The sequence below is a fragment of the Catharus ustulatus genome, chromosome 32 (genome assembly GCF_009819885.2).
Source record: "Catharus ustulatus isolate bCatUst1 chromosome 32, bCatUst1.pri.v2, whole genome shotgun sequence".
NCBI lineage: Eukaryota > Metazoa > Chordata > Aves > Passeriformes > Turdidae > Catharus > Catharus ustulatus.
The window spans coordinates 1,137,998-1,151,348 of NC_046252.1; the positions used below are offsets into that span (position 1 = coordinate 1,137,998).

General features: G+C 56.4%; 1 protein-coding gene across 1 annotated transcript in view; it reads left to right on the forward strand.

Annotated features, from left to right (window-relative positions):
• HUWE1 (HECT, UBA and WWE domain containing E3 ubiquitin protein ligase 1) overlaps positions 1-13,351 on the forward strand; it is a 168,024-nt gene that overhangs the window by 100,426 nt on the left and 54,247 nt on the right. The window contains 5 exon segments of the mRNA XM_033083465.1: positions 1,166-1,345; positions 3,712-3,878; positions 5,479-5,624; positions 5,711-5,786; positions 8,779-8,877. Coding sequence (XP_032939356.1) covers positions 1,166-1,345; positions 3,712-3,878; positions 5,479-5,624; positions 5,711-5,786; positions 8,779-8,877 — 668 coding nt within the window.

The following is a 13,351-nucleotide window of genomic DNA, read 5'->3' on the forward strand; positions in this document are numbered from 1 at the left end:
TCCTGAGTGACCACTGCCCTGAGTGACCACTGCAGTTTACCCTGGAATGACCACTGTGCTGTCCCCTGAGTGACCACTACCCTCTGAGTGACCCCTCCCCCTGAGTGACCACTGCCCTGAGTGACCGCTATACCTGAGTGACCATTGCCCCTGAGTGACCACTACCCCCAAGTGACTTCTGCCTGATCTCTGCCTGAGTGACCACTCCACTGCCCAAGTGACCACTGCCCCCCTGAGTGACCACAGCCCCTGAGTGACTACTGCCCCTAAGTGACCACTTCCCTGAGTGACCACTGCCCTGAGTGACCACTGCAGTTTCCCCTGGAATGACCACTGTGCTGTCCCCTGAGTGACCACTACCCTCTGAGTGACCCCTCCTCTGAGTGACCACTGCCCCTGAGTGACCGCTCCCCCCGAGTGACCCCTACCCCCTGAATGACCACTGCACCTGAGTGACCATTGCCCCGAGTAACCACTGCCCTGAGTGACCACTGCCCTGAGTGACCACTGCCCTGAGTGACCACTGCAGTTTCCCCTGGGATGACCACTGTGCTGTCCCCTGAGTGACCACTACCCTCTGAGTGACCACTGCCCCCTGAGTGACCCCTGCCCCCCTGAGTGACCGCTCCCCCCTGAGTGACCACAGCCCCCCTGAGTGACTACTGCCCGAGTGACCACTGCTCCTCGAGTGACCATTGCCCCGAGTAACCACTGCCCTGAGTGACCACTTCCCTGAGTGACCACTTCCCTGAGTGACCACTTCCCTGAGTGACCACTGCCCCTAAGTGACCACTGCCCCTGAGTGACCACTGCCCCAAGTGACCACTGCCCTGAGTGACAACTGCCCATGAGTGACCGCTACCCCTAAGTGACCACTGCCTGACCTCTGCTCTTGAGTGACTGCTGCCCCCTGAGTGACCCCGGTATCCCCTGAGTGACCACTCCCCCCGAGTGACCCCTACCCCCTGAATGACCCCTGCCCCCCCTGAGTGACCCCTGTCCCTGAGTGACCACTGCCCCCGAGTGACCCCTCCCCTGAGTGACCGCTCCCCCCTGAGTGACCGCTCCCCCCCGAGTGACCCCTACCCCCTGAATGACCACTGCCCCCCCCGAGTGACCCCTGCCCCCCGAGTGACCCCTGTCCCGAGTGACCGCTCCCCCGCAGGCTGCAGGCCGTCATGTGCATCATCAGCACCATCATGGAGTCGTGCCCGTCCACCTCGAGCTTCTACAGCAGTGCGGCCAAGGCGCCGCACAACGGCATGAACAACATCATCCGCCTCTTCCTCAAGAAGGGGCTGGTCAACGACCTGGCCCGCGTGCCCCACAGCCTCGACCTCTCCAGGTGGGGTTTAGGGGAGATTGAGGGGGTCCTCGGGGGGTTTGGGATGGTCCAAGTGGGATTTGGGGTCGTCTGAGGGGGTGTTGGAGGGGTATGAGGGAGGTTTGGGGGAGATTGGAGGGTCCTCAGGGGGTTTGGGGCCATTTGGGGCCATCATTGGGGGGGTTGGGATGGTCCAAGGGGGGTTTGGGGTCGTTTGGGATGGTCCAAGGGGGATTTGGGGGAGATTGGGATGGTCCAAGGGGGATTTGGGATGGTCCTCGGGGGGTTTGGGGGAGATTTGGGGGGTCCTCAGGGGGTTTGGGGTTGTCTCAGGGAGGTTTGGGGGAGATTGGGGGGTCCTCAGGGGGTTTGGGATGGTCCCAGGGGGATTTGGGGCCATTTGGGGGAGTCATTGGGGGGTTTGGGGTTGTCTGAGGGAGGTTTGGGGAAAATTAGGGGAGTCCTCAGGAGGTTTGGGATGGTCCAAGGGGGATTTGGGGCCATTTGGGGGGGTCATCGGGGGGTTTTGAGGGGTCTGAGGGGGTTTGGGGTGGTCTGAGGGGGGTTTGGGGGAGATTGGGGAGGTCCTCAGGGGGTTTGGGATGGTCCCAGGGGAATTTGGGGTCGTTTGTGGGGTCTGAGGGGGGTTTGGGGTGGTCTCAGGGGGCTTTGGGGGAGATTGGGGGGATCCGAGGGGGCTTTGAGGGGGTCCAAGGGGGATTTGGGGGCATCATCGGGGGGTTTGGGATGGTCTAAGGGGAATTTGGGGCCATTTGGGGGAGTCATTGGGGGGTTTGGGGTTGTCTGAGGGAGGTTTGGGGAAGATTAGGGGGGTCCTCAGGAGGTTTGGGATGGTCCAAGGGGGATTTGGGGCCATTTGGAGGGGTCATTGGGGGGTTTGGGATGGTCCTCAGGGGGTTTTGAGGGGTCTGAGGGGGGTTTGGGGCCTATTGGTTCAGGGTGTCCCGGCCAGTTTGGGGTGTCCCTGCTGGTTTGGGGATGTCCCTGTTGGTGTCAGGGTGTCCCTGCTGTTTTCGGGGTGTCCCTGCCAGGTTCGGGGTGTCCCTGTTGGATTTGGGGTCCCTGCTGTGTCGGGGTGTCCCCGCTGCTTTGGGGGTGTCCTTGCTGGTTTGGAATGTCCCTGTTTAGTTCAGGGTGTCCCTGCCAGTTTTGAGGTGTTCCTGTTGGTGTTGGGGTGTCCCTGCCGGTTTGGGGGTGTCCCTGTTTGGTTTGAGGTGTCCCTGTTGGATTTGGGGTCCTTGCTGTGTTGGGGTGTCCCTGTTGGCTGTGGGGTGTTCCTTTTGGTTTGGGGTCCCTGCTGGTTTCAGGGGTGTCTCTGCCAGTTTTGGGGTGTCCCTGTTGGTTTGGTGTCCCTGCCGGTTCGGTGTGTTCCTGTTTGTTTGGTGTCCCTGCCAGTTTTGGGGTGTCCCCGCTGGTTCGGGGTGTCCCCACTGGTTCGGGGTGTCCCCACTGGTTCGGGGTGTCCCTGTTAGATCTGGGGTGTCCCTGTTGGTTTGGTGTCCCTGTCGGTTTAGGGGTGTCCCCGCTGGTTTGGGGTGTCCCTGTTGGTGTTGGGATGTCCCTGTTGGTTCGGGGTCCCTGCCAGTTCAGGGTCCTCCTGCTGGTTCGGGGTGTCCCCACTGTTTTTGGGGTGTCCTGTTTGGTTCGGGGTGTCCCTGTTGGATCTGGGGTGTCCCTGTTGGCTGTGGGGTGTCCCCGCCGGTTTGGGGTGTCCCTGTTGGTGTTGGGGTGTCCCTGTTTGGTTTTGGGGTGTCCCTGCCAATTTTGGGGTGCCCTTGTTGGTGTTGGGGTTTCCCTGTCGGATTTGGGGTCCCTGCTGCTTCGGGGTGTCCCTGTTTGGTTTTGGGGTGTCCCTGCTGGTTTTAGGGGGTTCCTGCTGGCTGTGGGGTGTCCCCACCGGTTTCAGGGTGTCCCTCTTGGATTTGGGGTCCCCGCCAGTTTGGGGTGTCCCTGTTGGGTTTGGTGTCTCTGTTGAATTTGGTGTCCCCGCCAGTTTTGGGGTGTCCCCGCTGGTTTGGGGTGTCCCTGATGGTTCAGTGTGTCCCTGTTGGGTTTGGTGTCCCCGCCGGTTCGGGTTGTCCCTGTTGGTTTGGTGTCCCCGCCGGTTCGGGGTGTCCCCGCCAGTTTTGGGGTGTCCCTGTTGGTTTAGGGGTGTCCCCGCTGGTTTGGTGTGTCCCTGTTGGTTTGGTGTCCCCCCACTTTGGGGTGTCCTGTTTGGTTCGGGGTGTCCCCGCTGGTTTTGGGGTGTCCCTGTTGGATTTGGGATCCCTGCCGGTTTTGGGGTTTCCCTGTTTGTTTGGGGTGTCCCCGCCGGTTTTGGGGTGTCCCCGCCCGTTTGGGGTACCATCTCTGTCCCCCCGTCGCAGCCCCAACATGGCCAACACGGTGAACGCAGCGCTGAAGCCGCTGGAGACGCTGTCGCGCATCGTCAACCAGCCCAGCGGCATCTTCGGGCCCAAGGGCTCCTCCAGCAAGAGCAAGGCCGAGGGCAACGGCGGCGCCCGCGAGGCCGGGGCCGCGCCCCCCGACGGAGGTACGGCCATGGGGGTCACTGTGGGGTCAGCACGGGGTCACCACGGGGTCACAGCCATGGTGTCATTGTGGGGTCACAGCCATGGGGTCATACTGGGGGTCACAGCCATGGGGTCACAGCCATGGGGTCACCCCAGGGCAACGGCGGCACCCGCAAGGCCGGGGCCGCGCCCCCCGACGGAGGTACAGCCATGGGGGTCACTGCGGGGTCACCACGGGGTCACAGCCATGGGGTCACTGCCATGGGGTCACTGTGGGGTCACAGCCATGGGGTCACCCCAGGGCAACGGCGGCGCCCACGAGGCCGGGGCCGCGCCCCCCGACGGAGGTACCAGTGGGGGTCACTGTGGGGTCATCATGGGGTCAGCAGGGGGTCAGCATGGGGTCACAGCCATGGGGTCATCACGGGGTCACAGCCATGGGGTCACAGCCACGGGGTCACAGCCGTGGGGTCACCCCAGGGCAACGGCGGCACCCGCGAGGGCGGGGCCGCGCCCCCCGACGGAGGTACGGCCGTGGGGGTCACTGTTGGGTCAGCATGGGGTCACAGCCATGGGGTCACTGCCATGGGGTCATTGTGGGGTCACAGCCATGGGGTCATACTGGGGGTCACTGCCACGGGGTCACCCCAGGGCAATGGCGGCGCCCGCGAGGCCGGGGCGGCACCCCCCAACAGAGGTACGGCCATGGGGTCACACCGGGGTCACATAGGGGTCAGCATGGGGTCATCACGGGGTCACAGCCATGGGGTCACAGCCATGGGGTCATCGTGGGGTCACCATGGGGTCGCAGCCATGGGGTCACAGCCACGGGGTCACCTCAGGGTCACCATGCGGTCACCATGGGGTCACAGCCGTGGGGTCACTGCAGGGTCATCACGGGGTCACAACCAGGGGGGTCACAGCCAGGGGGTCACAGCCATGGGGTCACCACGGTGTCACAGCCATGGGGTCACTGTGGGGTCACACCCCCAGGGTCACCCCATGGCAAAGGGGGCGCCCACAAGGCGGGGGTGGCGCCCCCTGACGGAGGTATGGGGTGGGGGTCACTACGGGGTCACTACCATGGGGTCACCATGGGGTCACGGCCATGGGGTCACAGCCATGGGGTCACTGCGGGGTCACACTGGGGTCACAGCCATAGGGTCACCATGCGGTCACAGCCATGGGGTCACACCGGGGTCATCCCACAGGGTCACCCCAAGGTCACACCCCACAGGGTCACCCACACCTGCAGGGAACCCCCTGTCCCCCCAGGGGAACCCCCATAGCCTGTGACCCCCACTTGGTGTCCCCACCACACCCTGTGACCCCTCTTGGTGTCCCCAAGGACCCCCTGTCCACACCTAAGGGACCCCTCTGTCCTCTGTGACCCCACTGACCCTCCTGTCCCCCCTGACCCCTGTGACCCCTCTGTCCCCTGTGACCCCCTGACCCCTCTGTCCCCTGTGACCCCTCTGTCCCCTGACCCTGCTGACCCCCCTGACCCTTCTGTCCCCTGTGACCCCCTGATCCCGGTGTCCCCTCTGTTTCCTTCTGTCCCCTCCTGTCCCCTCTGACCCCTGTGACCCCCTGACCCCTGTGTCCCCCGTGTCCCCCCAGGTGACCCCGGGGACCCCGAGCCCCCCGAGGAGGACGCGGAGGCGGCGCAGGCCGAGGCGGCCGACGGGGACATGGACGGCGAGGCCGAGGGGGACACGGTGGTGCTGGCCGGGCAGCCCGAGGGGCTCAGCACCCAGGAGATGCAGGTCAGGGGTCAGAGGTCAAGGGTCAGGGGTCAGGGACCCCTCCCCAAACCCCCCCAGCGCCCCCAAACCCCCCCTGTGCCCCCCAGGTGGAGAACGAGCTGGAGGATCTGATCGACGAGCTGCTGGAACGGGACGGCGCCGACGGCAACAGCGCCATCATCGGTGAGTGACCACTGAGTGACCACTGACCAGTGAGTGACCACTGACCAATGGGTGACCACTGAGTGACCAATGAATGACCACTGACCAGTGAGGGACCACTGAGTGATGAGTGACCAGTGACCAATGAGTGCTGAGTGACCGCTGGGTGACCAGTGAGTGATCACTGACCAGTGAGTGCTGAGTGACCAATGAGTGCTGAGTGAGTGACTGCTGAGTGACCACTGACCACTGACCAGTGAGTGACCACTAAGTGCTCAGTGACAATGAGTGACCGCTGACCAATGAGTGCTGAGTGACCGCTGGGTGACCAGTGAGTGACCACTGACCAGTGAGGGACCAGTGACCAATGGGTGACCCATGGGTGACCAGTGACTGCTGAGTGACCAATGAGTGACCAATGGGTGACCAGTGAGTGACCAGTGAGTGATGAGTGACCACTGAGTGAGTGACCAGTGACTACTGACCAGTGAGTGACCACTGACCAGTGAGAGACCATCAGTGACTGCTCAGTGACCACTGACCAGTGAGTGCTGAGTGATCACTGAGTGACCCATGAGTGACCAGTGAGTGACCAGTGACCACTGACCAGTGAGTGCTGAGTGACCAGTGACCACTGACCAGTGAGTGCTGAGTGACCAATGAGTGAGTGCTGAGTGACCAGTGAGTGACCAATGAGTGACCAGTGCGTGATCAATGAAGGAGCAGTGACTGCTGAGTGACCAGTGAGTGACCACTGACCACTTGAGTGACCAATGAGTGACCAGTGAGTGACCAGTGAGTGATTACTGGGTGACTATGAGTGACTGTTGAGTGACCAATAAGCGACCGCTGACTGCTGAGTGACCAATGAGTGACCAGTGAGTGACCGCTGAGTGACCACTGAGTGCTGAGTGACGGCTCAGACAGTGGGGTGACCCCTGACCCTCAAAGTGACCCCTGACCATCATGGTGACCACTGACCCTTGTGCTGACCCCTGTCCCTGAGTGACCTGGCTGTGTCCCTGTCCCTGAGTGCTCCCTGTGCCCGAGTGACCCTGGCCATGACCCCTGACCCTTGCACTGACCCCTGTCCCCGAGTGACCCCGGCAGTGTCCCTGTCCCCAAGTGCCTCCTGTCCCTGAGTGACCCTGGCCATGACCCCTGACCCTTGCACTGATCCCCTGTCCCCGAGTGACCCCTGACCCCTGTCCCCGAGTGACCCCTGTCCCTGAGTGACTCTGGCCATGTCCCTGTCCCTGAGTGCCCCCTGACCCCGTGTGACCCCTGACCCCTGTCCCCGAGTGACCTAGCCGTGTCCCTGTCCCTGAGTGACCCCTGTCCCCCTGTCCCCGAGTGACCCCTGTCCCTGAGTGACTCTGGCCATGTCCCTGTCCCTGAGTGACCCCTGACCCCTGTCCCCAAGTGACCCTGGCTGTGTCCCTGTCCCCGAGTGACCCCTATCCCCGAGTGACCCCTGTCCCTGAGTGACCCTGGCCATGACCCCTGACTGTGGGTGACCCCTGACCCTTGCACTGACCCCTGCCCCGGGTGACCATGGCCATGTCCCTGTCCCTGAGTGCCCCCTGACCCCGTGTGACCCCTGACCCCTGTCCCCAAGTGACCCTGGCTGTGTCCCTGTCCCTGAGTGACCCCTGACCCCGTGTGACCCCTGACCCCTGTCCCTGAGTGACTCTGGCCGTGTCCCTGTCCCTGAGTGACCCCTGACCCCGTGTGACCCTGTGTGACCCCTGACCCCTGTCCCCGAGTGACCTAGCCGTGTCCCTGTCCCCGAGTGCCCCCTGTCCCTGAGTGACTCTGGCCGTGTCCCTGTCCCCGTGTGACCCCTGTCCCCAAGTGACCCTGGCTGTGTCCCTGTCCCTGAGTGACCCCTGTCCCTGAGTGACCCTGGCCATGACCCCTGACCCTTGCACTGATCCCCTGTCCCTGAGTGACCCCTGACCCCTGTCCCCGAGTGACCTAGCTATGTCCCTGTCCCCGAGTGACCCCTGACCCCGTGTGACCCCGTGTGACCCCTGACCCCTGTCCCCGAGTGACCTAGCCGTGTCCCTCTCCCTGAGTGACCCCTGTCCCCGAGTGACCCCTGTCCCTGAGTGACTCTGGCCGTGTCCCTGTCCCCGAGTGACCCCTGTCCCCGAGTGACCCCTCTCCCTGAGTGACTCTGGCAATGACCCCTGACCGTGGGTGACCCCTGACCCTTGCACTGACCCCTGTCCCTGAGTGACTCTGGCTGTGTCCCTCTCCCTGAGTGACCCCTGACCCCTGTCCCCAAGTGACCCTGGCTGTATCCCTGTCCCCGAGTGACCCCTGTCCCTGAGTGACTGTGGCCATGTCCCTGTCCCTGAGTGACCCCTGACCCCAATGTGACCCCTGCCCCAGGTGCCCCCTGACCCTTGCACTGACCCCCTGACCCCGTGTGACCCCTGTCCCTGAGTGACCCTGGCCGTGTCCCTGTCCCTGAGTGACTCCTGACCCCTGTCCCCGTGTGACCCTGTCCCTGAGTGACCCTGGCCATGACCCCTGACCCTTGCACTGATCCCCTGTCCCCGAGTGACCCCTGACCCCTGTCCCCGAGTGACCTAGCCGTGTCCCTGTCCCCGAGTGACTCTGGCCGTGTCCCTGTCCCTGAGTGACCCCTGACCCCGTGTGACCCCTGACCCCTGTCCCTGAGTGACTCTGGCCGTGTCCCTGTTCCTGAGTGACCCCTGACCCCGTGTGACCCTGTGTGACCCCTGACCCCTGTCCCCGAGTGACTCTGGCCGTGTCCCTGTCCCTGAGTGACCCCTGACCCCAGTGTGACCCCTGACCCCTGTCCCCGAGTGACCTAGCCGTGTCCCTGTCCCCGTGTGACCCCTGTCCCCGTGTGACCCCTGTCCCCGAGTGACCCCTGTCCCTGAGTGACTCTGGCCGTGTCCCTGTCCCTGAGTGCCCCCTGACCCCAGTGTGACCCCGTGTGACCCCGTGTGACCCCGTGTGACCCCGTCCCTGTCCCCAGTGAGCCGCTCGGGCGAGGACGAGTCTCAGGAGGACGTGCTGATGGACGAGGCCCCGTCCAACCTGAGCCAGGCGTCCACGCTGCAGGCCAACCGCGAGGGTCAGCGGGGAGGGGGGGATGGGGGGGTCCTGGAGGGGTCTGGGGGGATTTGGGGAGGGGTCTGGGGTCCTGGGGGGATGTCTGAGGGGATTTGAGGGGGGGCGTCCACGCTGCAGGCCAACCGCGAGGGTCAGCGGGGAGGGGGATTGGGGGGGGTCTGGGGAGGTTTGAGGGGTCCTAGGGGGGATTTGGGGGAATTTTGGGGGATTTGGAGAGGATTTGAAGGATTTTGGGGGAGATTTGGGGGATTTTTGGAGGGATTTTGGGGTGGATTTGGGGGTGATTCAGGGGATTTGAGAGATTTTGGGGGGGTGTTGGGGGGAGTTTTGGGGGGATTTGCGGATCTTTGGAGGGATTTTGGGGTGGATTTGGGGGGAGTTGGGGGAAATTTTGGAGGAATTCAGGGGATTTGGGGGGATTTTGGAGGGATTTGAGGGATTTTTGGGGGATTTGGGGATTTTGAGGGGGGATTTGAGGGCGTTTTGGAGGGATTTTGGGGTGGATTTGGGGGGAATTCAGGGGATTTGGGGGAATTTTTTTGGGATTTGGGGAATTTTTTGGGGATTTGGGGGATTTTGGGGGGAGTTGAGGGGCTTTGGGGGGGAGTTGGGGGAGATTTTGGGGGGATTTGGGGGGATTTTGGGGAGGGTTGGGGGATTTGGGGGAGATTTGAGGGGGTTTTGGAGGGATTTGGGGGGATTTTTGGAGGATTTTGGGGGGATTTTGGGGGGATTTAGGGCGTGTGGGGGAAATTTTGGGGGAGATTTTGGATAGTTTTGGGGGGGATTTGGGAATTTTTGGGGGATTTGGGGATTTTTGGATGGATTTTGGGGGGAATTTGGGGGGAATTCAGGGGATTTGGGGGGGATCTTTGGGTCAGTCCATGGGGATTTTGGAGGGATTTTTGTGGGATTTTGGGGGATTTTTGGAGTGCTCTAGGGGGATTTTGGGGGGGGGGATTTTTGGGATGATCCAGGGGGAATTTTGGGTTGGATTTTATGTGTGATTTTTGGGCTATTTTGGGGGGGATTTTTGGGATATTTTTGAGGTGATCCAGGGGTATTTTTGGGGGTATTTTAGGTGTGATTTTTCGGGTATTTTGGGTGGGATTTTTGTGTACTTCTGGGGTGATCCAGGGGTATTTTGGGTGTGATTTTTGGACTGGTTTTGGGTCAATCCAGGGAGATTTTAGGTGTGATTTTTGGGCTATTTTAGGTGAGATTTTGGGCTATTTTAGGTGGGATTTTTGGCTATTTTAGGTGTGATTTTTGGCTATTTTAGGTGAGATTTTGGGCTATTTTAGGTGAGATTTTGGGCTATTTTAGATGTGATTTTTGGGCTATTTTAGGTGTGATTTTGGGCTATTTTAGGTGTGATTTTTGGGCTATTTTAGGTGGGATTTTGGGGTATTTTGGGTGGGATTATTGGGCTATTTTTGGGTCAATCCAGGGTATTTTGGTGTGATTTTTTGGCTATTTTAGGTGAGATTTTGGGCTATTTTGAGTGTGATTTTTGGCTATTTTGGGTGGGATTTTGGGCTATTTTGGGTGTGATTTTTGGGCCATTTTTGGGTCTATCTGGGGTATTTTGGGTGTGATTTTTGGACTATTTTGAGTAGGATTTTTGTGTATTTCTGGGGTGATCCAGGGCTATTTTGGGTGGGATTTTTAGGGTATTTTAGGTGTAATTTTTGGGGTATTTTTGAGTCTATCTGGGCTATTTTGAGTGGGATTTTGGGATATTTTGGGTGGGATTTTGTGTATTTCTGGGGTGATCCAGGGGTATTTTGGGTGTGATTTTTGGGGTATTTTAGGTGGGATTTTTGCGCTATTTTGAGTGTGATTTCTAGGCTATTTTTGGGTCGATCCAGGGGGATTTTGGGGTATTTTTGGGGGGATTTTTTGGGGGATTTTTGGGCTATTTCTGGATCGATCCAAGGGTATTTTAGGTGTGATTTTTGGCTATTTTTGGGTCGATCCAGGGGTATTTTGGGGGTATTTTAGGTGGGATTTTTGTGTATTTCTGGGGTGATTCAGGGCTATTTTGGGTGTGATTTTTGGGCTATTTTGGGTGGGATTTTTGGGCTATTTTGGGTGGGATTTTTGGGCTATTTTGGGTGGGATTTTTGGGCTATTTTGGGTGGGATTTTTAGGGTATTTTAGGTGTGATTTTTTGGGTATTTTAGGTGTAATTTTTGGGGTATTTTTGAGTCTATCTGGGGTATTTTGGGTGTGATTTTTGTGTATTTCTGGGTCGATCCAGGTGTATTTTAGGTGTGATTTTTGCAGTATTTTGGTGGGATTTTTGGGCTATTTTTGGGTCTATCTGGGGTATTTTGGGTGTGATTTTTGGGCTATTTTAGGTGTGATGTTTGGACTATTTTGAGTGGGATTTTTGGGTATTTTAGGTGTTTTTTTTGTGTATTTCTGGGGTGATCCAAGGGTATTTTAGGTGTGATTTTTTGGGTATTTTAGGTGTGATTTTGGGCTATTTTAGGTGTGATTTTTTGGCTATTTTAGGTGAGATTTTGGGCTATTTTAGTGTGATTTTTTGGCTATTTTGGTGTGATTTTTGGGCTATTTTGGGTCAATCCAGGGTATTTTGGTGTGATTTTTTGGCTATTTTAGGTGTGATTTTTTGGCTATTTTAGGTGTGATTTTGGGCTATTTTGGGTGTGATTTTTGGCTATTTTAGGTGTGATTTTTGGCTATTTTAGATGGGATTTTGGGCTATTTTAGGTGGGATTTTGGGCTATTTTAGGTGGGATTTTGGGCTATTTTGGGTGGGATTTTTGTGTATTTCTGGGGTGATTCAGGGCTATTTTGGGTGTGATTTTTGGGCTATTTTAGGTGTGATTTTTGGGCTATTTTAGGTGTGATTTTTGGCTATTTTAGGTGTGATTTTTGGGCTATTTTAGGTGAGATTTTGGCCTATTTTAGGTGTGATTTTTGGCTATTTTAGGTGGGATTTTTGGGCTATTTTTGGGTCGATCCAGGGGCATTTTAGGTGGAATTTTTGGGGCAATCTGGGCTATTTTAGGTGAGATTTTTGGACTATTTTGAGTGGGATTTTTGGGTATTTTAGGTGTGATTTTTGTGTATTTCTGGGGTGATCCAGGGGTATTTTAGGTGTGATTTTTTGGGTATTTTAGGTGTGATTTTTTGGCTGTTTCTGGGGTATTTTAGGTGTGATTTTTTGGCTATTTTGGGTGGGATTTTTAGGGTATTTTAGGTGTGATTTTTGGCTATTTTTGGGTCGATCCAGGGTATTTTGGTGTGATTTTTTGGCTATTTTGAGTGGGGTTTTTGGGCTATTTTGGGTGGGATTTTTGTATATTTCTGGGGTGATCCAGGGGTATTTTAGATGTGATTTTTGAGCTATTTTGAGTGTGATTTTTGGACCATTTTTGGGTTGATCCAGGGGTATTTTGAGTGGGATTTTTGGGCTATTTTGGGTGGGATTTTTGCGTATTTCTGGGGTGATCCAGGGGGATTTTAGCTGTGATTTTTTGGCTATTTTAGGTGTGATTTATGGGCTATTTTTGGGTCGATCCAGGGTATTTTGAGTGGGATTTTTGGGCTATTTTGAGTGGGATTTTTGGGCTATTTTGGGTGTGATTTTGGGCTATTTTTGGGTCAATCCAGGGTATTTTGGTGTGATTTTTGGGTATTTTAGGTGTGATTTTGGGCTATTTTGGGTGGGATTTTTGGGCTATTTTAGGTGAGATTTTTGGCTATTTTAGGTGTGATTTTTGGGCTATTTTAGGTGTGATTTTTGGCTATTTTAGGTGAGATTTTTGGGCTATTTTAGGTGTGATTTTTGGGCTATTTTAGGTGAGATTTTTGGGCTATTTTGGGTGTGATTTTTGGGCTATTTTTGGGTCAATCCAGGGTATTTTGGTGTGATTTTTGGGTATTTTAGGTGTGATTTTGGGCTATTTTGGGTGTGATTTTTGGGCTATTTTAGGTGTGATTTTTGGGCTATTTTAGGTGAGATTTTTGGCTATTTTAGGTGTGATTTTTGCCTATTTTAGGTGAGATTTTTGCAGTATTTTGGGTGTATATTGGGATATTTTTGGGTCTATCTGGGCTATTTTGAGTGGGATTTTTGGGTATTTTAGGTGTGATTTTTGTATATTTCTGGGGTGATCCAAGGGTATTTCAGGTATGATTTTTTGGGTATTTTAGGTGTGATTTTTGGGCTATTTTAGGTGTGATTTTTTGGGTATTTTAGGTGGGATTTTTAGGGTATTTTTGGGTCTATCTGGGCTATTTTGAGTGGGATTTTGGGCTATTTTGGGTGAGATTTTTGGGCTATTTTGGGTGGGATTTTGGGCTATTTTAGGTGAGATTTTGGGCTATTTTGGGTGTGATTTTGGGGGTATTTTTGAGTCTATCTGGGGTATTTTGGTGTGATTTTTGGGCTATTTTAGGTGTGATTTTTGGGCTATTTTGAGTGGGATTTTTGGGTATTT